The 26,987-nt window shown below is 37.5% G+C and overlaps 2 protein-coding genes across 4 annotated transcripts in view; one reads left to right on the top strand and one right to left on the bottom strand.

Moving 5' to 3' along the window:
- kcnh5a (potassium voltage-gated channel, subfamily H (eag-related), member 5a) overlaps positions 1–8,165 on the bottom strand; it is a 79,085-nt gene extending 70,920 nt beyond the window's left edge. For all 3 annotated transcript variants that reach the window (XM_026291250.1, XM_026291249.1, XM_026291251.1), the window contains exon 1: positions 7,311–8,165. Coding sequence is in view for 2 of the 3 variants with exons in the window: in XM_026291249.1 (XP_026147034.1) it covers positions 7,311–7,383 (73 nt within the window). In the remaining variant the exon portion in view is untranslated. The remainder of the gene's footprint in view (positions 1–7,310) is intronic.
- Positions 8,166–8,349: 184 nt separating this feature from the next.
- Positions 8,350–24,672, top strand: rhoj (ras homolog family member J). Its single transcript, XM_026291254.1, has 5 exons — positions 8,350–8,929; positions 19,155–19,213; positions 23,261–23,425; positions 23,657–23,752; positions 24,218–24,672. The coding sequence occupies exons 1-5, from the start codon at positions 8,716–8,718 to the stop codon at positions 24,362–24,364; spliced, it is 681 nt and encodes a 226-aa protein (XP_026147039.1). The 5' UTR covers positions 8,350–8,715; the 3' UTR covers positions 24,365–24,672.
- The last annotated feature ends 2,315 nt before the right edge of the window (positions 24,673–26,987 follow it).

Here is a 26,987-nt window from a genome sequence, read left to right as displayed (position 1 = left end):
GCTTGCCTCTCCCGTGAGATTCAGCTCCTCTACGATGCTTAGGAACCTTTAAGTACACACGCTAAGCTTTGTGTACTTTCTCAAAACCACATGGTGGTCAGTGTGTATGTGAACACACTTTCTAAAAATCCACAAGTGGTAAGTTTGCATGCAAGACTCTGCAAACTTTCTGAAATCTTGTACGATGAGGGGTAACGCTTCGTTCCCTTTCTTGAGATGATTAGACCTTGGTTCCTTGGGCTCCATTCAGCCAGTGTGTATTTGTTTATACACCTCAAGCATCGCTTTTCTCAACATGAGGGGCTATTGATTCTCGTGGTAATTTAGCAGCGCTCCCCTTTTTCCAAAAAATGGATCACCTATGAGTGCGCTACTCTGAGCTCGGAGTTCTCCTCTCGTACGAGACGGAGTTCTCTGTTTTTTTCCCAGAGCGCTCCAGTATTGTTTCCATAGATCGAGTTGATGACTCTCAATCATACTGTTTTAAGATGCAACATTCCATCTATGAGCTGCTCTATCCGAGTGCCACGAGAGCCCCTCCTTAGAACAGTATTTGAAAATCCATGATATGGTAAGTGTGCACGTGTAGTCTTTGCACATTTTCTGAAATCCACACTGTGGTAAGTTTGTACGCTAGTATTCTGCGTTCTTTCTAAAATCCTATATGGTGAGGGCTTCGCGCGGTTGCTTCGTGCCCTTTCTTGAGTTGGTAAAAGCCCCGTTCATCTTGGGCGCCACTCCACCTATGTATCCTCGGATACCTATCTAAACAGGGTGTTGCTACTAGAGAACTGTTGAGACAGCTCTTTCAGCAAGCTTATGCGTAAGCTAGCGGTAGCCCCTGTGTGACAGGCAGGACTTGGTACAAATGCTAGGTTCTTAGCCGTATCCCTTTAAAGGAATCTTTCCTGATTCCAAGCCTTCAGCTCTACCCAGGGCCGAGGCCCTAACAATTAAGTTGGGTATGTAGCTTAGGCCTTTTGGCCATAAGGGGTACTGTCACAGACAGCCGTCTAAACGTCCCAGGGGCAACTCCCATAGTAATGGTAGAGTTGGTACTTAGTGCTCGCCATGATTCTGGCCTGCATTCCCCTCAGCATGGCGGCGTGGGTATACTGTTCCCCAAAGCGCCCCCTAGAGGACGCAGTTCGAAGTTCCCTCAAAAGGGAACGGTCTCAGGTTACGTATGTAACCATAGTTCCCTGAGTAGGGAACGAGACACTGCGTCCTCTAGCTCTCTGCCATGCTTCGGACGCAAGCTTCAGACGAAGAAGATAATGACGTGCTCTCCCGGTGCTGATTTATAGTCGCGCCGGTAGTGACGTCGGAGGCTGTCGACGGCCAACAAGTTGGTGTTTTTTCATTGTATGCTTCAGACACGGGTCACGACGAGGTGTTCCCCAAAGCGCCCCCTAGAGGACGCAGTGTCTCGTTCCCTACTCAGGGAACTATGGTTACATACGTAACCTGAGACCGTTTTTTGAACTCGCTCACAACAAACACGGAAGAGAAGACAATGCTGAATTAAGTCATAGTTTTTGCTATTTTTGGACCAAAATGTATTATCGATGCTGACCCTCTGATGTCACATGGACTACTGTGAAGATGTTTTTATTAAACCATGGACAGTACACCGTACACACACTTTTAATGGAGGGATAGAAAGCTCTCGGACTAAATCTAAAATAGATTAAAATGTGTACTGAATATGAACGGAGGTCTTACGGGTTTGGAAACGACATGAGAGTTATTAATGTCATAATTTTCACTTTTGGATGAACTATCCCTTTAAAATCCCCAACTTTACAACCGAAAAACATATTTACAGCCTGGGTCAAAAAATTATTTTGGTCTATTTAGCATATTTTGCCCTTCATGACAACCGTGAGGGGGATAAAAAATTGTATTAAGCCTTAAATATCTGAATAATTAAGGGCGCGGCCACTTGAGTCACAGGTGGATTGCAGCTGCTGTTACCGCTGTCAAACTAAGTGGGCGTGGTTTCAGCGACCAGCTCCCACCTCTTTGCCCATTTTCGATTATCCGGAAGTGACGCTCGGTGATGCGCTGCCAAGATGACGACGGCTGCTCCGCCCACTTTTGGCTTCAAAAACGCTCTTTGGTAACTATGGGTGACGTCACAGAAACTATGTCCATGTTTTTATACAGTCTATGGTTTTTATGTATTCAAAGTCATTCAAATTTCTTAAAAGGCTGGAAAAAATTATATTCCTTTGCATTTGCAACACAGAGAGACAGGCCATGATTCGATTCAAAATTTTCAGGTTTGACAAAAGAGAGAAGTAGATTTATAAATCGCTGATTATTAAACCCTGTGCGGAGGAGTCTCTGCTGTCAGACAATTTGTGACCTTTTCTCTGGCTCCATCGCCTCTCGCTGTCTTTCTTTATCTCTCTATAATTCTCTATTCAATTACTGCGTGACACTTTGTGTGTGTCAGCATTTGACTCCATTACTTCCAGCAAGAGGAGAGATGTCCACAGCATGTGCATTAGGAAATAACCACTGCCAATCTCCGGCCGAAGGTCCTGCCTTAAGCAAACAGCTTTGAGGATAGTTGTCGATTCAGTCTCAAGCACACAATTTCGAAATTCCAATAGAGAAGGTTCAGACAGGGGCAAACAAACTTTGAGATTTCCTGAGGGCCAATATGTCACCTTTAATAAAACACAGTTGTCCAAACTGTCAAAGGTTTGCTTCAGATTCAAAATTGCTAATTTTATTATTATTAAATGCTGTGAAAACATCTTGCCTTGCTGACTTCTTGCTGCCTTGCTGGATCATGTCCAAAGGCTATTCAGGTAGGAAACCCCAATCTCGTGACTCTTTCATTGCTTTACCAATTTTTATTTTTTTCCTTTAATTTATACTTTTTTCAGAAAAGATGCCTTAAATTTATTAAAAGTGACAGTAAAGACATTTATAGTCCAAAAGCTTTCTATTTTCTGAAAAATAGTTCTATAGTTTCCACAAAAATATTAAGCAGCACAACTGGTTTCAGAACAACTTTCAACAAGTAAATGTTTCTTGAGCATCTAATCCGCATATTGTAAGAATTTTTTAAGGATCATGTGACACTGAAGACTGGAACAATGGCATTACAGGCATTTTACAATATATATTCACACTAAAAACAGTTGTTTAAAATTGCAATTATATTTCACAGTATTATAAAAAATAATCACTAAAATCTTGTTGAGAAAAAAAAAAGTCGAATTGGAAGTGACCGCAAATGAGTATTTTTATATAGCTTTTAAATAGAGCATTTTATAATACTTTATGCTGCTTTTTTGGTTCTCAGTATATTTAATCCCCATATAATTTACTGGGTATATTCTAAACAGTTATTGTAAATCTCATTTTGTCTTCCTCAGGTCAATATTTGGAATGGCCTTTTTTTTTTTACCTTTTTTAGTTTTAGATGCATGCTAATTCACTGTAGTCTCCATCAGCAATCAAAACATTTTCATACAGCTATGAAAACACAGAGATGGTACAGACCCACAAATACATGGAAATCTATAAAACAGCAGACTGGACTGGACTGACAACACAGCAATGCTGTATGTAGCAGAAAGACCAGAGAAGCCTAAACTTTCTGAGGAGGCAGTCAGAGACGTTCTACAAATCTTCTAGGTTAGAAAAGAAGATGGAGGTGCAACTGGAGCCTGTTACAAACAAATCCCCAATGTAAACGCTCCCTTCAGTAGGTCTGGTGCCATTAGGAGGTACGAAGTGTCTTTCCTGCACTCATCTGCATGTTACTTCTGGCGGTCGCTGCAGTGAGAAGTAATGACATTGAACAAGCACAAACATTCTATTTTTGGAACCATTAACATAATGCATTCATTTTTTTTCTGTGTATGTGATGCTATTGCATTGTATGTGTTTTTGCACTGTCTATGTGGAAGTATGTTGGTGCACCTGCTTCTCGGTGAAAGGATGACTACAGGGAAAGTGGAAGAAGAAACAGATCCTATTAAGATAAACCTATATTTACACCGAGTGCACCATTCTTCATGCCTGTGATCTTTGTGAAAACAGTTTTCTGTTGGCCATTACGATCCTAAGCATGTTAAAAAAACAGCCTATTTTCATCTTAGATAACAGATACCAATTCCCTTTGATAGTGAACACAAAACAAAACCAGCTCTCTGTTCTCGTAAACTGTGGTGAACGTAAGATAGCACTTTCATTACATCAGTGGCTTTCTAATCTGCATTCATATCTCCTCACATGCTTTACTTTCTTCTTATTTTTATTTTTTTGTTCCTCTGGCACTAGTCTTATGATCTCCTTAATGCTATTTGTGCTATTGTGATGCGTGTTTCTTTCAAAAGTTTCATTTTACCACACAAACTCTACTTTATCAATTTTATACTCAGAACTCTCATACTTAAATGCAGTTACAGTATAGCTGTCCTCAATATCAAAAAGAGCTTTTGAAATAATTTAATTTCCCAGTCAGTGAGAACCCTGCTGTCATTGATTAGCCAAACATCAAGCTAGCTACAAAGAGCTTCTTCAGCACATTAAAACTCAGCCCAGTTGTTTCTCTACTTACATAAGAAAATTGGCCGGAAATGTGCAGTGCTTTTGCTGTTCTAACAATGATATGTAAAGGTAAAATGCTTTATGAAAGTTGACTTTGTTTACCCCCCAGCTGTTTGTTTCGATTCCCCTAAGTGGGCTGGAAAAACTCAAACAAACTCTGCTGTCTGCAAACAAAGCAGAAGACCTACAGAGAGGTGTTGGGTTGTAAATGAGGGACAGAGACACAAAGCCTCAGAAACACCTACATCATTTTGACAGCTGCACTCATGAAAGGCTTCATTATTTTGAGGTGGACATGCTGCGTATGACAATATAAGAGGTATATGAAAAACAAATTGCTTGAACAATTTAAATTCTTGCTGGAATTATGCTCAGAGATTGGATAATTATTGGCTATTACATAATTGACAATAATTCAGAGTTTTGATAGCTTGGCTTATTACACCCGGTTTAACTTTGCTGCCAAGTGCATTGTGTTTTTGGGGTTTCAACTAAAATGACGAAGTTAGTGGTGTTTTTTTCTTTTCTTTTTTTGAAGTCAAACCAAACCATGTCTCATCTTCCTGAAAATATTCTTTTGATACCTTACTATCCTACTAACTTCATAAAGACAACAGAAAAGGCCTCAACTGCCCTTCTAGAATCCAACTGAGATCATTCCTAACTCTCTCCAATTTATCCCATAAATCACACAGTTCTCCCATCCTTTATTTACCACCTGCACACTATTTGCTTATTGTATCTGCATAATCAGATTGTAACTAATTATCAGCTCTACAACTCTAAAATGTTCCACAAGGACAGTTTTGGCATGTTCATCATCAATACGTTCTCTATTTTTCACTCCCAAATATAAATTTGCATCACCATCAGCATGCAGCCTCAGCTGGAGCTGGCAGCTCATTGGCAGCATATCGGCACAGGCTTTAGATACATTTTTAAATGTACCTTGGTGAAACTGTGGTGAGGAAGAAGACACAAACCTTGCCTTTTGATTACATGAAACCTCTCATTTTTATTCTCGACAGGCAAAACTGACTCTTCCTGACTTTGTCTTTGACTTGTGCCTTGTACTGACGGCTGTAAGAGTGTTCATTCATCCAAACACAGAATGCATGAACTTCCTTGTAAATTGGTTATTTTAAAAGCCGACAAGGGAAAAAATTTCAATTTAAATGCAATAATCAATTATCCAGCCCCTTCAGATTCAGTCAGCATATTTTAATTTCTAATGTGATGAGGGGAGGATGACCAGAAACAATATGAGGTCTGAACAACTTTATCAGTGACAGAAGAGCTCACGCAATACAAATATCAGCATCTCTTTACTACAATGACTGTGATTAGGATTTATAAAAAATTATGTGGAGCCTTCTTCTCAAAAGAAGCAAGCTCTGCGTCAGACTTAGTAAAGAGTGTGTGGAAGATTCAGAGACCCTCGGAGGTCAGAAAGCTGCCCACGGCAAATGTCAGGGCATGGTATTATGAGCTGAGAGGGTACCACATTAAAACACACACACACAGTCCAATAGAAATAACTGTTTGGTCTTAATGTATACACAAAAACACCCAAATCTATGTATTTAACTTTTACGTTTGTGTTATGTGAAATAGAGTGAAGAGATATTAACAGCTTTTGTTGCAGTAATCATGTGTGACCTCTGCTGGTGAGGTCCTTTAACACAAACTCAGAGAGAACCTGTGGCAGATTCACACGGAAACTGTGTGTGACACAAAATGACTCTGCAATTCACGCCACAGGCAACAAGCATTCCACACTGAGAAGATCCATAGCAAAACAGCCGAGAAAAACTGCATCACCTTTAAATTAACTTTTGCTATGATCAAAAATAATTTAAGGATACAAACAACTGAGAATTGAACATGCAGATAAGCTGATGATTGTAGAGCCTCTTTGACTGTTTGGTTCATACAAATAATACTAATAATATTACTATTGCTACTGCTACTACTACTACTACTACTAATAATAATAATAATAATATATATATATATATATATATATATATATATATATATATATATATATATACAAAACAGTTAAACCGCAATAAATTATCAGATTTAATGTTTGGTTTAAAGTTTAACTCAAGTAAGCAAAGAGGTGGGTTATGTGAGGAAATGGTTGCTTTTGTTGCTCTAAAGCAAAAATAAAAAAACGCATTTTTTACAAGCGTCAATTGACGGAAATAAATATTTCCCCGCGTAAGATTCATCCCAAGTGTAGGCTGTTGATGCCATATAATAATCTAGCCTCACTGATGCATTACTACATTAATGCTGATAATGTTTAGCAATATTAAAGGCAATGTTTTGGGAAGCGATCGAGCGATGTTTTGTTAACTGTTTTAAATTACTATTATTATGGTAATGGTACGGTCGTGTTTAGATCACGGATGGTTTTTTTTTTCAGTTTTGTAGCTCTCGGTTTTAATGTTTTATTTAGCAATCAATGAAGAAGACTTTATAAAAATGACTTGAGGCACGTCAGATCTAAATATTTAATCTTACTTTGATTAGTAAAAAGAAATGTGGGTTTCCATTTTTATGGAAAGAAACTCGGGAGCTTCACTTTTACGCATAATTCTACGCATTATTAAAGTTAGAAAGAAGCAAAAGAGAGAGAATTTAAACATCTTAAGACATCATAATACTTTCCCCTTTGCTTTATCGGGTCATAGCCTACTGCAATCTGAAGAAAGCGATCATCTTACCACTTGAGCGACGGACAATATTTTCCAAAAAAGTGTTCTGTGGTGCCACCAGTCCTCTTTTTCCCCCGTGCATTCTGCGGCCGGGCAGCGTCGGACAGGCTTACGGACTTGCTGGAAGCTGGTCGTTAAAGTGATGCAGGTGGGATGGGAATCTATCGGTGGGATGGAGAAGATCATGGTAACGCTGCGCCGTGCCTGGCTGGTATGGGTCCTTTGTACCACGGAGCGCTCGCAGTTCTGCAGGCTCTGCGCTCCCCTGTTCTGCGCCTGCGCACTGGCGAACTGAAACAATAAAAATTGACTGGCACAGGAATCTCGAGCGCGATGCCCGGTGCCATGGAGATGCAACAGATGGTGCCTTTTGCGCGCAAATTAGTTGCATGGAAACTCAAGAGTTGTTGTAGATGATAGGGATGTCATCTTATGTGAGCAAAAAAATTAAATGTAACAGTTCAAGTAAGTCACTCACTAAGGGATAGGGCTATAATCCATGAGTTTACGGAAGGTTTATGCGCAATCTTGATTACATCGGGATGCAGAGTCCTTGTAGCTAATTACGTCAATATGATAGGATCACGTCAGTATTCACATTTCTTCATAAAACTTTTTATGTCTATTCAACACATTTCAGATTAAACCTGAGTGTATTTCATAATAAAGCCTTCGGGGAAAATATGAATAAATGAACACTGGATACATTAATATGAAAGAAACAACAGGCTAGATAAAATGATTGAATTATCAATCAGAAGAGTTAATAAAAAAGAAAGTGAATGCATGAATGAATGAATGAATGAATGAATGAATGAATGAATGAATGAATGGATGAATGAATGAATGGAAATCCACCTCCAGCCAATTCCCTGTGGCGCCATATTTTAAGAAACGCAGTTAGATTAGGGACGTCCTCCTACCCGCCCCTCCTGTGCCGCTGGAGTCCCCTGTCTGAGGAGGCTGTGGACAGAGCCCCTATTGTTCCCAGCCCACTCCTGCCTAATATGGAATTCGCAAGGAAACCAATGATTTCCTGACACTGACGATGAGTAGCCGCGTAGGGGCGAATGTGGAAAGCTGTTCGGAGTATGAAGGAATTAAACCGGAGTCCCAGCCACTGTTTTTGAAACGGTTTTGTAGTCGAATCAGGAAAATGTAAAATATCGGAATGCAAGTTGTAGGAGTTATAGTGAGTTTTCTTGAAACTGCTGTCGATGGCGAGGGATTGTTTTGGAAGCGCGAGCTAAAGCGTGGGTCACCTACTAGACGGACTTGCCTGCGCCGCGTACGACACGCTAACTCGTGTTTCAACTGGTCAGACGAAGACTGACGTCTTAAAAACTGGTATTTCTAGTCGACAGAATACTTGATTACCTGTGGTGGATATAGTTTCTGGACTTGTCCAACTATCATGCCTACTCTCAGCTCGAAAAGTAGACAGAACGCAGCGGGAGCGGTTGAGGAGGGAGGCAGTAACAGCGATCCTCTCGACACCTCGACCAAAAAGATGTTGAAATGTGTTGTGGTCGGCGATGGAGCTGTGGGAAAAACCTGTTTGCTGATGAGTTACGCCAACGATGCTTTTCCCGAGGAATATTTACCAACTGTTTTCGATCACTATGCAGGTAAGACGGTTTCCAGCTCAAAGCATGAAATACAATTCCCTATTTATGAAGTGCAGTTTACAGTATCTACCTAATCCTTGTGTACCGCCCCCCACTACACTCGGGTAGGGGGTCCCAAGAATAGCACCTGAAAGAGGAGATATCAACTGCCAGAGCGAGGACTGAGGGCCGACATAATAAAAAGTAGAAACAGAGTACGAATTAGGCTATAGTTTAGGGATCAGAGCCCTCTAAATAAGGGTTAATAAAATATACATATTGTAGGCCTACTTAATGAATCTCAAAAGGGTTTCGCTATTATAAGCTGCACATTTCATCAATGTTTTCAACATTTAATACAGAGGTTGTTGCTTGGACTAAATATGTAACCATAGCAATAACGTAGGCTACCGAAAGCTTTGCTTCCGAATTTGTGTCAGTTTTATTATTCAACAATAGTTGAACAAAAATACTGTAACAAGTGTTTAAAACTGCTTTAAGGTCGTTGGCCATTAAGCTATCTTACTGTTCTAGGGACGTCAAAAGACAGTTTATGTTGTAAATGTTAAACAATGTAAATAGCAACAAGCTGCGCATCAGTGAGAGTCAGAGCTCGCGAGAGCCGCAACCTGTTGATCACAGGAACAAATGCGATCTCAACGCGTTGTCAGTAGTCTACTGTACTGTAGGCATTATAGCTTTGTAGGACCACGGTGGCTTATGGTTAGAAATGTGTTGCCATCCCTTAAGTTTTTTTCTTTTTCTCTCTGACTCAAACGCATATGTAGGCTATGAATGCAAAAAGGCTTTGGTTTCTCATCAGGGGAAAGCCCCCTATGACACATGCATGCTCCCAGAATCATATGAGGGTCAAGTCCTAATTACACAGTGGCAGACAGGTCTGCTTCAGCATCCTCTGTAAACAGAAGGCACTTTCCTTACAAATATAAATAAAGAACCTTCTTAAAAGAACTTAAAAATTACAAACAAGCCCTTGTCCATATGAGTATTGTAGGTGAAAGACAGTATAGGCTACATGAACAAAGCAGTGTATCTGAAAAGAGAAAAGGAGGCAAAAAGTACCCGACTTATAACATCCTCAGATACAATTTACTTTCCCATGAGGCCACAGAAGAGGATTTTTAAGTGGCAGTGAAGGGACGCAACTGACACTGGTAGGTCACGTGACAATAACAACATAGAGAATGATACGTTCATTCATACCTCCCGTATTCAAACCATATAAAAACACAGCTTTTAAGAGTCAAAATTAAAGTATGTTTCAAACCAAATATATCACCTACTAGACAGTATGTGATTTTGTATAGCTAAGATCTCTTATTATAAGTTTTCCTAACTATAAAAAATTCTAAGATGAAAAATTCAGAATGACACTAATCTAAAAAGTGCTTCAAAAGTAGATGTCTGCAATCATTCTAATCTAATGCAATCTTCCAAATGGAAAACAGATCTTTTACATTGACGTTATTAGTGGTGGAAAAGTTTGAAAAGCAGTGGAGTGAGTTGCTGTCATTTCATATTTACTCTGTTTACATTTTGAAGCAAGATCTCTTATTCAGCATCTTTAGATGATTTATGATACCACAATGACTGAGTAATTCAACCACTGAAAAAAAAAAAAAATCAGTTCAGCCCCCTTTTTGGCTTTCATTTGTGAAAGTGTTTTTGATAGCTTAAGAACCATAAAGCAAGTATTGTCAACGGATTTTCTATTACACATTTCATTCTAATGTGCCATATGATCAAATAAGGCATGTGTATCTGGGCTGTGCCAAAAAGTAAAGCTCTTTTCCTTTTTATGAGATATTATTAGTATCCTGTGTTGTAATTTTCTCCAGCCAGTGCAGACTGAACAGACTGAAGTCATTCAAGGAGTGAGTAAAACTTTTAAACTCTTGGGAGTTGAATGAGATGGAAAGATCTTCAGGGAGTGTGATTCAACTCTTGCAGTTGAATAAAGCTGATGAGTGAGGCCATCCAAAGGACACTAAATGGATGATGTCACAGAACAAAAGTTTGAATGCAGGCACTTTTTTGGTATTAACCCCCCCCCCCCCCCCCCCCAAAAAAAACAAAAAAAACAAAAAAAAACAATTAGAAGCATGATTGAGCAGGCTTTAACCTTGTGGTTTTATGATTTTATTTTTAATGTTTAAATACTTTCTCCTGCCAAGACAACTTTAAGTTTGCCACAGAACTTTTAAGAATCCTAACCAGAAGCCAACAGTGAGAGTGTTTGGGAAACCGGTTTCAATTGTTACAATCGATTTTGGTTACATTAGTTGTGCATAAACAACACACTTAACCTTTAAGGAAATGAAACCGTGCTCATAAAGAATAATGGTTTGCTGGCAAACAGATGTAAATTCAAATTATGTAAAAGTTAGAAGTGCCTATAAGCACCATTTAGAGGTTGACTGCTGTCATCTACAGTACATGGCATGAAAGACAGTAGTACAGAATGAAAAATTGAGAGAGAAGAGAGACAATATTCTTCCAGGGCCAATCAATCATTTACATTCATATTAGGCCCCTGGAGAGAGGCCTTGACAGAGCATCATAATAAAGTAGCAAATTGTTACATAGTGGCTTAATGTGCAGGATAAAGAGCACAGAGCTCCCATTGTAGGCCACTGAAAGCTTTACTGTGTTGCTATACTAGAATTGGTCTTAAATGAAAACTATGATATTCATTCATGCCTCAGCAGTAATGGAACAGTTTGCAACATAGGAAACACTGATAATATGGTAATTGAATTATAAGTGAACATATAATTAATAAACAAACAGCTTTTTTCAAAATTCATTGTTAAATGGTTAACTGAGCAATCCAAGCAGCAGCTATTTGGAGATATATTTATGTTGTTTAATAGACTAAAATACTACTGACTCAGAACTTTAGTACTGTACATTAGAAAAGTTAATATCATATAATTTAACTTTTCCGATTATGTCTGTTAAACAACCTAGTATTTTATATTAATTGTAAACTAGGGATGTAAGGATTAACCGTGAGCTGGCTGAAAATCGATTCAAATATGTGACGATTTAAATCAGTTTAGATGCTAAACAAATCGCGATTCAATTAGTTTATATGAATGTATGTCTGAGGGGAACTTAACGCCTTTAGAAATGTTTAGATGGTATTTTTTTTCTTTTCATCTTGCCTCTATATAATGCATATTAAAGTTCATAAGTGCAGAGCTGCTTTGTTTACAGTGGTAACCAAGGAAAATCTTTAAGCGCCACCTGCTGGCAGAGAGTGAATCTGCGTCACATTTAGCTTGTCCGCTATTTCTGTTTCATGCAGATATTTTTAATGTATAATTTCGCAAAGCTGAAGTCAAACCATTCTGTTTTAGCTTTAAATTTCGAAAATTTACAATTTAATTTTGATTGAAAACTGCTCATGTTGCATGTTTGCAGCCTCTTTGTTTGGATCACGATTACAATGCAGTTGTTGTCTCTAATTTTAAATGGAAAGAGCACAGACAAAGCCTTATTTTGTTTATATGAAGAGAGTTCCTTTATTTGATTTGGGGCTTGTTTTAAAATTTAAATTTAGTTTTATTATTTACATTTACATTATATTAAATTTTGTCATTTAGCAGACCCTTTTATCCAAAGTGTTTTTTTGTTAAAAAAGATCATGAATCGAACTGTGAGTTAAGTGAATCATTACATCCCTAACTGTAACACATACAGACTACTTTACCAGACATAACTCAGACGTAAATAAGGCCAAATATAATACGAGTTATTGAACTAAAATTAATTTTCACTAGAACCATTGTGATTGCAATCTAGAGAACTAGAGCTCAACCCAACACTATGGTTTCCGTCCATAAATCCTACAGGATCTGAATCTTCTTGTCCAAAACAAACCAGTGACATTCCCAGTCCATGACACAGTGCCTGTTTAAGCGTTTGAGTTGAGTCATCGTCTAGTGTGGCTCCCACTACACTCCTAACAAAACCAACTAATCCACCAGTGATACCACATTGTGGATATTACCACGTGGTCAATATTAAAGAACAGGTCACATGATATTTTAAAGTGTCCTAATATTGTTTTGGAGTCCCCTACAACAGGTTTAAATGCATCTAAGGTCAGAAAACTTTTTAATTTTCTCAGAATGTACATTTAATATTAGAGTAATGTGCCAATGGTCAGAAATCATTGTAATTTTCTCAGAATATACATTTAATATTAGAGTAATTTGCCCATGATTAGGAAACGATTCATTCCAAGCTAGTTTGGCGCAAACCGCTCCCTTCCATAAGCCTACTCTGCTCTGATTGGTCAGCTAGCCAAGCCTGTTGTGATTGGCACAGAGAGGAGTCCTTGAGCCAGTTAACGAGTGCTACCATTGACAAAGCACCTTTACATAAAACAATATAGTGTTCCAGCCGTTCTTATAATAATGACGTAAAATACATAAACACTTATGCAAGCAAATCATGCCCACAGCTAAAGTTTAGCTGCTTAACTGTGAACACTTTAATGGTTGGTATGTTAGCCAAGTGTTCACTTGACTCACTGATGAAAGGATTGTTTGTAAACCAAAATATGTCTAACATTACTGTAATGTTTGAAGAATGACAGACAAAAGACGCTGTCTTAACTTTTAATCAGAATGCAGAACAGCTGTATCACAGGTGCACCAGCCTTAACTAACTCGCGCATTTCTCCCACATTAACCCTATAACTGCCGGTGCAGCAAAATAAATAGCAATTTCACAAATCTGTGAGCTACACTACATTCTTTATTTTTAAATGAAGGAATTAGAGCAACGACAGTCTGCATTAATTGACACATTCTTAGGAAATAGTGGGTAAACAGCGAATTATCAGATCTACTTCAGTATAAGACAGTAAAGCCGCGTTTCCACCGCATGAACTTTACCCAGGAACCAGGGACTTCGGTGTGTTTCTACCGTGGGAACCAGGAACTAATTAAAGTTCCGGGTAAAAAAATGCACCTAAGAAAGTCCCTGCTGGTGAGGTAGTACTTTTTCAAAGTTCCGAAACTCTTGGGGGCGGGACTTGGGCGCTAAACATGCTGATTGGTTGACTTCACGCACCATTAGGACTTCAACCACCATTTATTCTGATCATTTTCTAAATATTACTGTTATTGTGTCATGAAATGTAATTTTAAAAGTATTTCAGGCGAGAATGTAGTTGTTTAAAACTCAAATCTGTGGTTTATTAATAAAGACAGCGCCTATTTAAAAATGTTTTTCGCCGATTTCGGAGACGTGAGCTCCACACGATCAGCAGGAGCTCAGTAATCATGTATCCACCGAGAGCAGCCTCACCTCGGCTAGACCTCTGATATGTGCAGCTGGCTCTGATGTATCTTTAGTGGTTAAACATAGATTATAATTAGTTTTGGGTAAATCTGACAGGTAATCTTTGGTCTGTATTAAATTTATCTATAATTTAAAATGAAAATAAAAAGGTACATTTATATAATATTTAGTTTTATTGTAATGGCTGTATATATACACATATCCCTGAACTAAGTACATTCCTGCAGCTATTATTATGTTTAAATGAAAATGAAAGGAGGCAGTGGTATTTGATATCATAATTAGTTTTATTGTAAATGCACAGTGGGAAAAATTGCAGTAGCCAAGGCGAGCTGACTGATGTTATCAAGTACACTGCTGTTTGCAGAATTACCGAATTTGCGTCGTCACGGAGATCACACTCCAGAATTTTTGAGCAAAGCCTGAACTACCGAGGATGCACATCCAAAATCAGCGTAGTTTGTATTGAGAAACGCGCGCAGACCTACGTCACCAGTCTATTTGCCTAATCTTCCCAGTACTTTACACCATGGTGGAAACGCAGAAAGCAACAGGTGTGAGGAGAAAAAAGTTCCTGGTACAAAAGTTCTGGGTAATTTCAGTGGAAATGCGGCATAATATGCCTTACCTGGAAACCTAATCACATATTAGCACAAAAAATTTATATTTTGAGCACTCAATTGAAAATGTACACAAAACGTATCAATCATACTTACAGGCTGTGGTTCGGATAGTTTGTTAGTCCAAATAAAGAAGATTAGAAGCCAATGAAGATAAAAGCCAAGATTAGAGGAGCAGTCCTTGATAAAATTACATGCACACAACAAAAGGTTTGAAATGTATTTCTGTGGTATCCTTGAACACAGCGTCTTCTCAGCATGATGTAAACACACTAATAGCGGAAGTGTTTGTGGGCAGGTCAGACTCTGTTCGTATTTCGTGGGCAGGCTTAGATTATGCAAATGTGTTACCCAGTGACGTGTACCGGTTAACATGCAAAAGACTCCTTAAGGCGACTCTGAGTCGACTCTCTCTTTTGAGAGACAATATCTTTATTTATCTTGCAGTTTTTTGGATTAACAACTTTGCAGATTGTTTTCATTTAAGCATATCTACGTTATAAACTGCAAATAAGATATAAAAAAAAAAAAAAACATATGACCTCTCTTTAAAATACCTACAGCTGAAAAGCTATAGTTCGTAATAAGTAATAAGTAACAAGTAATAAGTAATAAGTAATAAGTAATAAGGACAGGCTGGGAACAGCACTTTTCAATGTTAAACACTCATCTATGCCATAGCTAATGGTAACTCTTTGTGCTGCAGTGCTCCATTCACCACAGCTGGTGTTGTATCAGCACAGATCGCTAATTTAACACCAATTGTTTTTTTTTCCATTATCTTAACACTACATTTTCCATTTGATTTGATCTCTCCTTGATTTGGCAGATCTGTAAAGCATGGGGTTTGAAAGATTACCATGAGCAATAATATTCTGAGCTATAATAAAACAATAGCCTATCAGTTAGATGGTTTATTAACACTGATATGAACAATAATTATATATTATTATATATCCTGTTATCCTGTGCATGTGGTTTGATGGTTTGTGGTATCAACACGCCAGATTTGGTTAGTGGTTGGTTGGTGGAAAGAATAAAAGTTGTGTCTAATGGAGTGGTTGAATGAAGTAAACCTTCTTTTGAACTATGAGTAAAAGTTGCTGGTAAACATAAAAAAGCCTGTGGTAAACATGAGTTGTTACATCTAAAGTTCACTTGAATTTGTTCTAGATAATCTAGGTCCAAAACATAATAGTACTAACATGAGGGTGAGTAAATTATGATAGAATTTCCATTTTTGGGTGAACTGTCCCTTCAAGTAATATAATAAATGTAAATATTTTTGAGTAAGACCTTAAAGAGAAGTGGCTTATAGAAACCTAGAAAGAGTTTCATAATAAGCAATTAAATGAAAATGTATAATTAGTGGAGTGGTTGAGCCCATTTCATGTTTTGCTGAGTGGAAGTACTGTGAGAAAACGTTCACAGACAAGCAAAAGCTCGATCTTATGGCAAGTGCTGTGTAAGGGCATTACAGATACTGTTGGCTTCAGAATACAAGATTAATCACATTCATGTCTTTTTTAATTATGCTATGCAAAATGTGTATGCAGATTATGTACACTTCCCTCTGGCAAGCACAGTGCTGCAGAAACAGGAAAACCATGCCTTGAAAGAAGCATTAGTGGTCAAAAAACAGAAACTAATTTATGGATCACAACTCTGCAAGAGCATAGTGGATATATTTGGCATGCTGATGTAAAGGTTGAATTGAGTGGTGGCATTGGCCAATTTACAGAAATTAAACAGTTATGACAATTGCACTCTGAATGGTGAACAATGCACCGTTACTAGTACCAGATCTAAGATGCCAATATATTTATTGCTAAAAAAATATATTATGGAAATGGATGGTGGATAATAGTCCACCCATGAAAAATGGGTGTAAATTGTGAGAGAGCAGTTAAAGCATCTACAGTAAATGCTTACTTATCGCTTGAGACTTAATGCCCTAGTGATGGAATGGAAAGTGTCTAAATTAAATATGCAGTCTCTTGCTATTGCCATATGAGTATTTATACAATTCGCTATACTGTTCTTATAGGCTAAAGCTCACTGAATGCAGATGTATTGGCCGACTCAATGTCACAGGCCAGTCTGTGAAAGAGAAAAGAGGAATGAAGAATGTTGAGGTCTGGAGGGGTGTGTGGGCTTCTGATGCCCCAAATCATGTTTCACAACAGTGGGTCAGGCTTGCCTGAGTGAGACTGTAACACAACTTTGATTTCTGTCCAGGTCACAGAATGGGGGTTGGGGTTTACAGAAGGCTCGAGCCTCATTGGGAAAAGCAGCTGACGTGAGAGAACAGCTGAGAGCCTGATTCACAGCCCCCAAACCTTCTCCATCCCTACTGACTTGAATTCCTCTACTTCTCTCAAACTTTCACCTCACATCACCCCAGCCTTGTTTTTTGTACTAGTGGCTTTGTATTTATAGGCAAATAAAGAGTCAGAGAATCAATAAAAGGAAAAGATTAGAATCCTTATTTAGCCCAGACTCAAGGCCACTGTTTCTGGTCCATCTTCATAGTCTACAGGGAAAGAACTTCTAAGCACATCTAATCATAACACCGCTTGGCTGGTTAGCTACAGCTGCAACACACCACAGTTCACGCGGCTCCTCAATGGCTCCCTGTACCTTCACGAGGCTAAGTTAGGGGCATTAGAGCTGCTGCTTTGTATTTGTCTCTTGTCCCCAGTGTTGAGCACATGATTGTTAAAATTAGCATTGAGATTAGACTGAAAATTTCATTTGAATTTTAAAAGGGCCACACAGACCCTTTTTGCAATCATAACTTATGAAACAAACATCATGGCTTCTCAAGTGAAACAGTTAAGCTAGCGTAAGAACTGCTTTAGGGTTTTCAGTGTCTTTTAGGGTTTTATTTTTATGACTACCTAGAACTATTCCAATTATGCTTTCAGTATAGTTTAAAAAATGTTGTTGTTGAATAAATATTATCAAAAAAGATATTTAAAAAGTCAACAGAACACTATAAAATTATCATAAAAGTGATCCATGTGACTTGTGGTATATTCTTAGCGTTTTGAAATCATATGATGGTGAGAATAAAAATAAATTACTTCATGTTCCATGAAAATCTAGCCTTCAACTGGCTCGTCGACACATATTATATTCAAACATAGCTATAATATGACCTCAGTGGACCGGGAATCTTGCACACAACTTGTATGAACCCTTTTGTCTTTTATGGTGCTTTTTTTGTTATTTGTGAAGCTTGAAAGTATCAGGATAAAAGGTGAACCCTCTTGGAGAGCCTAGATTTTAAAGATCAGATTATTTGTATAATCAGTGGTATTCATCTGTACTCAAAATGCAATTGCATTGCCATATTTTTATTGCAATTATATTGTGGTGAATTTGGTCCGAACATTTTGCTGGGCTTATTTTCAAGGGATGTTAGAGAGGCTCTCTTCTCCTTTTCCAGAAGCTTTTCAGCTCATTAAGGATCCCAGATCTATAGTTTGCAGGAAGTGCTTTGGTTCTGACAGGAAGGTTATTGGTCATTTTGGAAGCATCCATGGGTATCTGGCTCAGTTCAGTTGATGGGTTATGAAATATTTGGTAAAATCTTTTTATGGTCCCAGTCATCAATATTCCAGGCCATCATGTAGTTGAGAAGATTGAATTCAGTTCAGGGTGTCTCAGAAGGTGCTTGAGGACTGAAGAATCTGGTGAGGAAGAACCTTTCAAACAACAGCCTCTTTTTTTCTCACAGACACATTCCTTTAATCAGTCTTATCAAACCACTATCAGAGCACTGAGTTTGAAAAGAGTGTGGACACACAGCGGACTAAGTATCTGCAGTTTGTTTGAAACCTCTGTGAAATGTTGAGACCAGCTGTTCTCCTGTTCTCAGCAGTGGTCTTTTATTGCGTGTCGCTTGATGACTAAAGATTGACTTGTCTTGGGTTTTTTTCCTTTTGGTTGTGTCAACACAGCCGTTCTCTCCCCCTCATCACCCGCAATACAGAATCAAATATGTATGCAAGCACACACTCCGTTCTTCCCTCCCTGTTTTCCAAAACTGGTCACCCCTTGCTGTTGACAGCTGTCCTGTTCCAAATCAACCTCCGTTCCCACCCACAACCAAACAGCAGGTCCAGAGTTCTGGAAGTACATCAGAGGGATGTGATACAGCAGGAGCAGAAACACTGCTGGACAAACACACATTTTATAGGCATATTCAGCACAGGATTCTTTCTGTTTGATATGCATAATGAATGTAACAAACCTTTTTTGCTGTTGTTTTCATTTTTTTTCAGTGAATGTAACAGTATCTGGGAGGCAGCACTTACTGGGACTGTACGATACTGCTGGACAAGTGAGTTAATGCTTCTGAAGTCTATATAGTCACAATAACAGAAGCGGATGTTTCCTTCTATACTGTGATGTACATTCAAAACTTAAGTGAGAGCTTGCAATATATAGCATTTACATTTATGGATTTAGCAGACACATTTATCCAAAGCAACTTAAATGGCAGTATGTGTATTCCCACGGAATTAAACTGGCCACCTTTTACGCAATGCTTTACCACTGAGCCACAGGAACACTATTGTACAATAGGAACATTACCAATACTGTAAGAAAGGGGTGGGTTTAAGCAGAAAAAAATATTGGAAAAGTCCAACATATGTCACCAGATAGCAGTCTGATGTTTTACTGGAAGATCGAGTTACGACATACAAGGTAAAAATTTTTTGACAAATTAAACATTATGTATAGCTGAATCATTCACAATAAAATGCATTTCAGTTTTTTTTTTTTACAACATAACACAAAAATAATTTGTATCACTTGTTTAATGTCTTTCCCCTACTAAATGCAAACCCAATTACAAAAAAGTTGGGACATTGTACAAATTGTGAGTAAAAAACGAATGGAATAATTTACAAATCTCATAAACTTATATTTTATTCACAATAGAAAATAGATGACATATCAAATGTTGAAATTGAGATATTTTTAAATGTCATGCCAAATATTGGCTCATTTTGGATTTCATGAGAGCTACCCCATATGAAACAAAAATATATTGCAGTATATTGGAAAATATCATGTAATATATTAGGCATATATTCTTATATATATTTATTTTTTCCAATATATCACAATATATTTTAAGAAATATATTGGTAAATATATTTTCCTTTCGTAAGGGACACATTCCAAAAAAGTTGGGACAGTTAGCAATAAGAGGCTGGAAAAGTTAAATGTACATATAAGGAACAGCTGGAGGACCAATTTGCAACTTATTAGGTCAATTGGCAACATGATTGGGTATAAAAAAGAGCCTCTCAGAGTGGCAGTGTCTCTCAGAAGTCAAGATGGGCAGAGGATCACCAATTATGTGGTGAAAAATAGTGGAGCAATATCAGAAAGGAGTTTCTCAGAGAAAAATTGCAAAGAGTTTGAATTTATCATCATCTACAGTGCATAATATCATCCAAAGATTCAGAGAATCTGGAACAATCTCTGTACGAAAGGGTCAAGGCCGGAAACCCATAATGTATGCCCATGATCTTGGGGCCCTTAGATGGCACTGCATCACATACAGGAATGATACTGTAATGGAAATCACAACATGGGCTCAGGAATACTTCCAAAACATTGTCATGAACACAATCCACCGTGCCATTCACTGTTGCCAGCTAAAACTCTAGAGGTCAAAAAAGAAGCCATATCTAAACATGATCCAGAATCCCAGAATCTGTGGTCAAAATTTGAAATTCTTTTTGGAAAACTGGGACACCATGTCATCCGGACTTAAGAGGACAAGGACAACCCAAGTTGTTATCAGCGCTCCGTTCAGAAGCTTGCATATCTGATGGTATGTGGTTACATGAGTGTGTGTGGCATGGGCAGCTTACACATCTGGAAAGGCACCATCAATGCTGATAGGTATATCCAAGTTCTAGAACAACATATGCTCCCAACCAGACGTCGTCTATTTTAGGGAAGACCTTGCATTTTCCAACATGACAATGCCAGACTGCATCAATTACACCATAGCTGTGTATAAGAAGGATCTAGAAGCCTATATAAGACAAGAATGGGACAACATTCCTATTCCTAAACTTGAGCAACTTGTCTCCTCAGTCCCCAGACGTTTGCAGACTGTTATAAAAAGAAGAGGGGATGCCACACAGTGGTAAACATGGCAGTAGTCCAATTTGTAGTCTGATTTCATCAATTGAATTTGAAACTCTTAAAAACATTAATAAATGTCATTGTGGACATGCGTCAGATCACTCTGAATGTAAACTCCTTTTGCATCACAGCCACATTTAATGGTAGACTGCACAGCCTGTTTTGAATAATGTTATAAATAAAGCTGCAAGCACTGAATTGAAATTACAACAAACCACAGGCTGGGTTTTTTTTTTTGTCACTGTCAGCCCACCATAATGACTTTGATTTTGGCTTATTAAAGTGGTTCAAAGGGAAACTCACATGACTATTCATACACAGCCTGAAGATATATAGATGCATCTGAACCAAAGCCCAGCTGTTTATTTTCCTTGTGTGTCTAAAGGCATCACATAATCACCCGGCTCTGTAATACACCTCTTATGGGGTGCCAGTTATTGCATGTTTTAATCCTAGAATATATTGCAACATATTTGTGTCGTAACTTAAATCAGTTGGAAAAAATAATAGTCACATAATTATTTTCTTTTATTATTGATCATTACTGTAACTTCCACTCATCAGTTTAACATTTCCAGCATCAGTTGTATTGGCTTTTAGAAGGAATTCTCTCATTTGCATGAGGAATATTCTCTTATAAGGACTTTGGCAGTTGCTGACATTGCAGTGTGGGGTGGCATCCATTAAACAAGATGTATTTTCTAACAGTATATACATTTGAATAAATTATGAGGAAATAAACTATAAAAAAAAAATGCATTATATTCATATTTTACATTGCATGTCTCAGATACTGTACCATACTGCTGAAAAGCGCTATAGGGTACTGATTTGCATAACAGAATAAATATTTACCAACTTTTACTAACTATGCATTGAGGTTCACTTATTTTTTGTTTCTATGACTGTTTTTGCTTGAAGTAATAAAGAAAGCTAAAGTGTATTACTGTTCAGCTTGATAGAATTATGTAAATGTTTCTTAGGACATATAGCTGTAGCAAGCACAGTATGAGCTGTAATGAAGAATATCTGCTGCGTTTCAGAATTGAAAAGACAGACTAATGTAGTGAGCCACACATTGCTGTATAAATGAAAGTTATATAATCCAGTACATCTGCACCCATAAGCAGTTCACTGATACAGAAAAGCATCTGTGTGATGTCTGGTCCTTCTCTTTTATTGATCGCTCACTATGAGATCAATGGCACTCAAGAAGAACTGACTTGTACAAGATACCAGTGCTGGTGCGGGGCTGTCATTTGGCACTGACGTTTTAAAGGCCTGATGTTAATTATTTATGTTCATTTGCGTTTCATAATAAGTGATAGAATAAAGTCATGAATAATAATGATGCCCTACATGTAAAATTTTACCAGAACATTACATTTATTGACTCAGTATATGTTTAACATTTTTAAAAGTCTCCTATGCACACCAAGGCTGCATAAATTTCTTATCGATTTTCTCAATATTTTGATTTTTTTACATTTTTTGTACCCTCCGATTCCAGATTTTCAAATAGTTGTATCCCTGCCAAATATTGTCCTATCCTAACAAACCATACATAAATGGAAAGCTAATTTATTCAGCTTTTAGGATATATAAAAATGTATACATTTAAAAAACAACAACTTATGACTGGTTTTGGGGTCTAGGGTCACATATCGTCTAAATATATATATACCCCACATTTTTGAATGGTATAGCATGATTCTAAATTGAATTATATTTTTCGAGAACACTTCTCCATTATATCCTCCTGAACTGTCAAGCGAATGTGTCTCATTAAAGGAACAATCAAATTGGCCTCTGTTGTTGAAGTATCTTAAAACCTGAAAATAACACTAATCAACAATTAAAATATTTCTTATTACAGCTCAAACTGTGCTTTCCACAGCTATATATCCCAAGACATATTTTTATTATTATATCACAATGAATATGCACACTTTAGAGAACATCTAATTCAAAGTCTGTTAGTTAATTCAGAGTCTGCTGATTTGCAAATGTGTACTTTTCTCCAATTATGTAAACTGAGCACAACTGATGGGGGTATGTTAGACAAAAAAGCTTTAAATGAATCTTTGACCTTTAAATGAATCATCTGCACTCTTACACTTATATTTAGTTTTTCAAAAAGATCTTTTGCATCATATTTCAATTGTAAGAGAGATGAATTGAGTCTAAAGTGGGCCTTACTTTACTTGTCGTCATATAGGAGGATTACAACCAGCTGCGGCCCCTCTCTTACCCCAACACAGATGTCTTTCTTATCTGCTTCTCTGTCGTGAATCCAGCTTCCTATCACAATGTGCAGGAGGAATGGGTTCCTGAGCTCAAATCCTGCATGCCTCATGTGCCCTACATCCTCATCGGGACACAGGTGCAGGAGCTTTTTGGTTTAGACAGTAATGTGATTTCATAATAATAATAATATTAACTATACATAATAATTTATTGTTGCTGTATTTTATAATCAGATAAAGCATTAATATTAGTAATGTTAGTAATAATAATAGTTATTATTATTGCCTATTATCAGATGAAGCTCAAACAGATCAAAGTCAAAATATGAATATTTATGGCAAATATTGGATTGTTTTTCCTATTTAAGATTGACTTGCGAGATGACCCAAAGACACTGGCACGTCTGCTCCAGATGAAGGAGAAGCCACTGACCTATGAGCAAGGCCTCAAACTAGCCAGAGAGGTGATGGATGTTCACACGTTTGGCTTAATTTTCAGTTGTTTTATTCTTTATAAATCCAGGCTTCAAAAAATAGAAGAATGATTCCTAAACTTTCCCCACTGTTGCACAGCACTGAAAGGATTGATAAAAATTCTGTCTCATCCTCATGTTGTTCCAAGTATGTCATCCCATATAACTGACTTTCTTCTGTGGAACACAAAGAAAGATGTTTAAAAGGCTGTTTGAGCTACTCTTTTCCATTCAATGAGAATGAATGCTGACCACAACTGTCAAGCATGATTTCCAAGGTAGATTTTCAGCGAATTTTCAATTTCCTTTTGTAGAGTCTAAACAATCTGTGCTCACTATCAATTTTCTTCATATGGAAACTAGCAGCTCTGCATTCTGCTAAACCACTCCTTTTGTGTTCTATGGAATTAAATTTCCTAAATTTTTTGTTTCAAAAATGTATATTGATGTCCACAGATTGGAGCCCAGTGCTATCTGGAATGTTCGGCACTGACTCAGAAGGGACTAAAGACAGTATTTGATGAGGCCATCCTGACAATCTTCAGCCCAAAGAAACAAAAACGGGGCTGTGCGGCCTGCAGGGGCTGTTGTGCTATCATGTGAGGATAAAACATCTCCAACTGTGAACACCCACTCTCCTTCAAAGCTTTGGGCAGAGTAACAGACCCTAACCCGCCTCCAGTCTGCTGTACATCCTTCCTTTGCCCTCGGTTTGTATGTCTTGTGGAGAGCTACACTGTCCAAAACAAGTGCCTAAACTTCCCCCCCGCATTGCCTTACAGGATCCGCTTCTCAAGCCAAAGAAGTCTCAGACGGGACAGCGGTTTCTTGAACCAACGTGGCGCGACATCGCCAATCTCCAATCCAACATTTCAGATTCAGCTCTGAGCCATTGGATTTTATATATATATATATATATATATATATATATATATATATATATATATATATATATATATATATATATATGTGTGTGTGTATATATATATGTGTGCATATATATATATATGTATATATATATATATATATATATATATATATATATATATATATATATATATATATATAATATGGTTTCTCGAGGTTTATGAAAAAACGAAAATCCATTCCTCCGAACAAGCTGAATTTCTCTCGGTCACCTCAAATCAATATTGCACTCTTTCTAGAGTCAGTGCTTCATCAGTTTGAGCTAGTTAATAAGGGAAATTCTATGGAGGATGGCCAACTTATCAATAGAGGTAGAGCAGACACAAAAAGAGAGAGGAATGCATCTTTGGGTCATTTAAAATTAACAATACTGATAAACCGCTATGGTACTAGACAGTCAAAGAAACATAAAATAATGTTATTCATCAAAAAGAGTGACAATCAAGCATACTGTGTGGAGACTGAAATTAGGATAAAGGGAAATGTATTTCGTGACAACATTATCCCATGATTCATTTATATTTCCTTGGGTTTTAAAACTGAGATGCCCTGAAGTTTACTTAGTCAGATTTCTGTGAGCCATCAGACCTTTATACAGTGTAGGTGTAGAACAATGATGCCATAAAATGGTGCTGTAATTGTTATATTTTGCCTAAGCATTACATTATGATTTTTGAAGGGGCCTGTATTTTGTCTTCTCAAATGATTCTGCCTACACACATTTAAAAATTCCTCTATTAAAAATGAGCCGATGGTGGACTAAAAGTACAGAGGAGTGTATGTGCCACTTAAAATAAAATGAAGAAATCAATCACCAATGTATTCATTCAAAAACGTAATAATTTTGAATGCAATATAACCTCGAAGTTAACATTACTAGTCTCAGCCTCAGACATCACATTCATGAAACTGTGGACCTGAATAAGGCTCACAAAAAGGGAAAGTCGACATCCGATTGGTTAAATTCTGCAGGATTTCCACATTTAATGGTCCATCTGGAAACAAAACCATTTACAAGACAAATAAAAGCTGTAAAAATGTCACGAGGGGATATTGTTGGTGTATTGCATGTTGTAGAATAACATGGGAAAATATTTTGAGCTTGTGTCCACCGCAGACCTTATTTGAGGCATTAAAACAAAAAAACTGTTCAACATTTGCCTACAAAAACACATCATCCCTGCAGCACTGTATTACTGTGATGATTTACAGTTAACATTTTAAACATTAAATGTGAAAGATCTTATCATTTATATATATATATATATATATATATATATATTTTTTTTTTTTTTTTTTTTTTTTTTAAGTGGCACTCAGTCCTCTTAAGTGATCTGATTCTGTGAAAAAAAAAAAATTCATTATATCACCCTATCACTCTCTATTTCAGCTGACGTACTAGTGTATTTACTGTGGACCAGGCTTATACATTGTCTAACGGCTCAGTTTTGCCTGTGGCTGAAGCAGCCCCCTCATTTTCCCTTTTAAAGATCAGCTCAGACACAAATGGCTTTGTTCTTCGGACTTGTTTTTTTTCCTCAGGCATGTAATGTGGTCATGCTGTAAACTGCACAGCTGATCATGGACTCTCAGCAGTCCCACCCTAAATATGTGGCCTTTTCAAAGTCCCTACTGTGTTTTTGGTACAAGTGTCAAATAATATGGAAAATAATATGTGTAACCCTTAAATTTTTGTATTGGACATGTGTTGAACAATGTATAGGTAAACCAACAGTTTAAGCTTCCATAGTCACATACCAAACGATGTCCTGTGAGTACTTGTAGTTCTCAGACCACCATGTTATGGACACCAGAACTGGTACTGATTACTTCTGATTGCTCTTCACATCAGTCGTTCCTTAGTTTGACCTCAGGGATCGGAGCCCGCAAGGTGCTAGAGACCATCCTCTGGCAGAGGAATCAAGCCTGCTCCACAGAGACGAAGAATGAGCCGTCATTCACTTGCCTTCAATGTAGCATAGTTTGTTTCTTCACTCAGTTTAATTAAGTGCACTTACGACACTGTGCCTTGCATTGTCCCATGCAATAGTTTATATACTGTAATGCTAATGAGAAGACCAGTATTCAGTCGCTGGTTGAAAGCTATAACTTGAACTGTAAACTTATATCTAATATTTTTAAGTCTTTCGTGTATTGATTTGTATGCTTAAGAAACATGACAGCTTTATGCCAAAACTAAAAATGTGTTGTAAATATACACAGAGTGATTAAAGCTTGTGGTAAAACTTTAGAATCGTTTTTGAAATCTTTCCTGGAAGTACTCAAGTTTTATACCTGC

The sequence above is a fragment of the Carassius auratus genome, chromosome 20, assembly GCF_003368295.1.
Source record: "Carassius auratus strain Wakin chromosome 20, ASM336829v1, whole genome shotgun sequence".
NCBI classification, from domain to species: Eukaryota; Metazoa; Chordata; class Actinopteri; order Cypriniformes; family Cyprinidae; genus Carassius; species Carassius auratus.
Note: the sequence above shows the minus strand (reverse complement) of the source record. Positions and strands in the feature narration are given on the sequence as shown.

Excerpts from the sequence above, each read along its gene's own strand:
- rhoj (XM_026291254.1), top strand. The coding sequence starts at position 8,716 with ATGCCTACTCTCAGCTCGAAAAGTAGACAGAACGCAGCGGGAGCGGTT. Across the intron at positions 19,214-23,260 it reads TGTACGATACTGCTGGACAA|GAGGATTACAACCAGCTGCG; the intron begins GTGAGTTAATGC and ends GTCGTCATATAG. Across the intron at positions 23,426-23,656 it reads ACATCCTCATCGGGACACAG|ATTGACTTGCGAGATGACCC; the intron begins GTGCAGGAGCTT and ends TTCCTATTTAAG.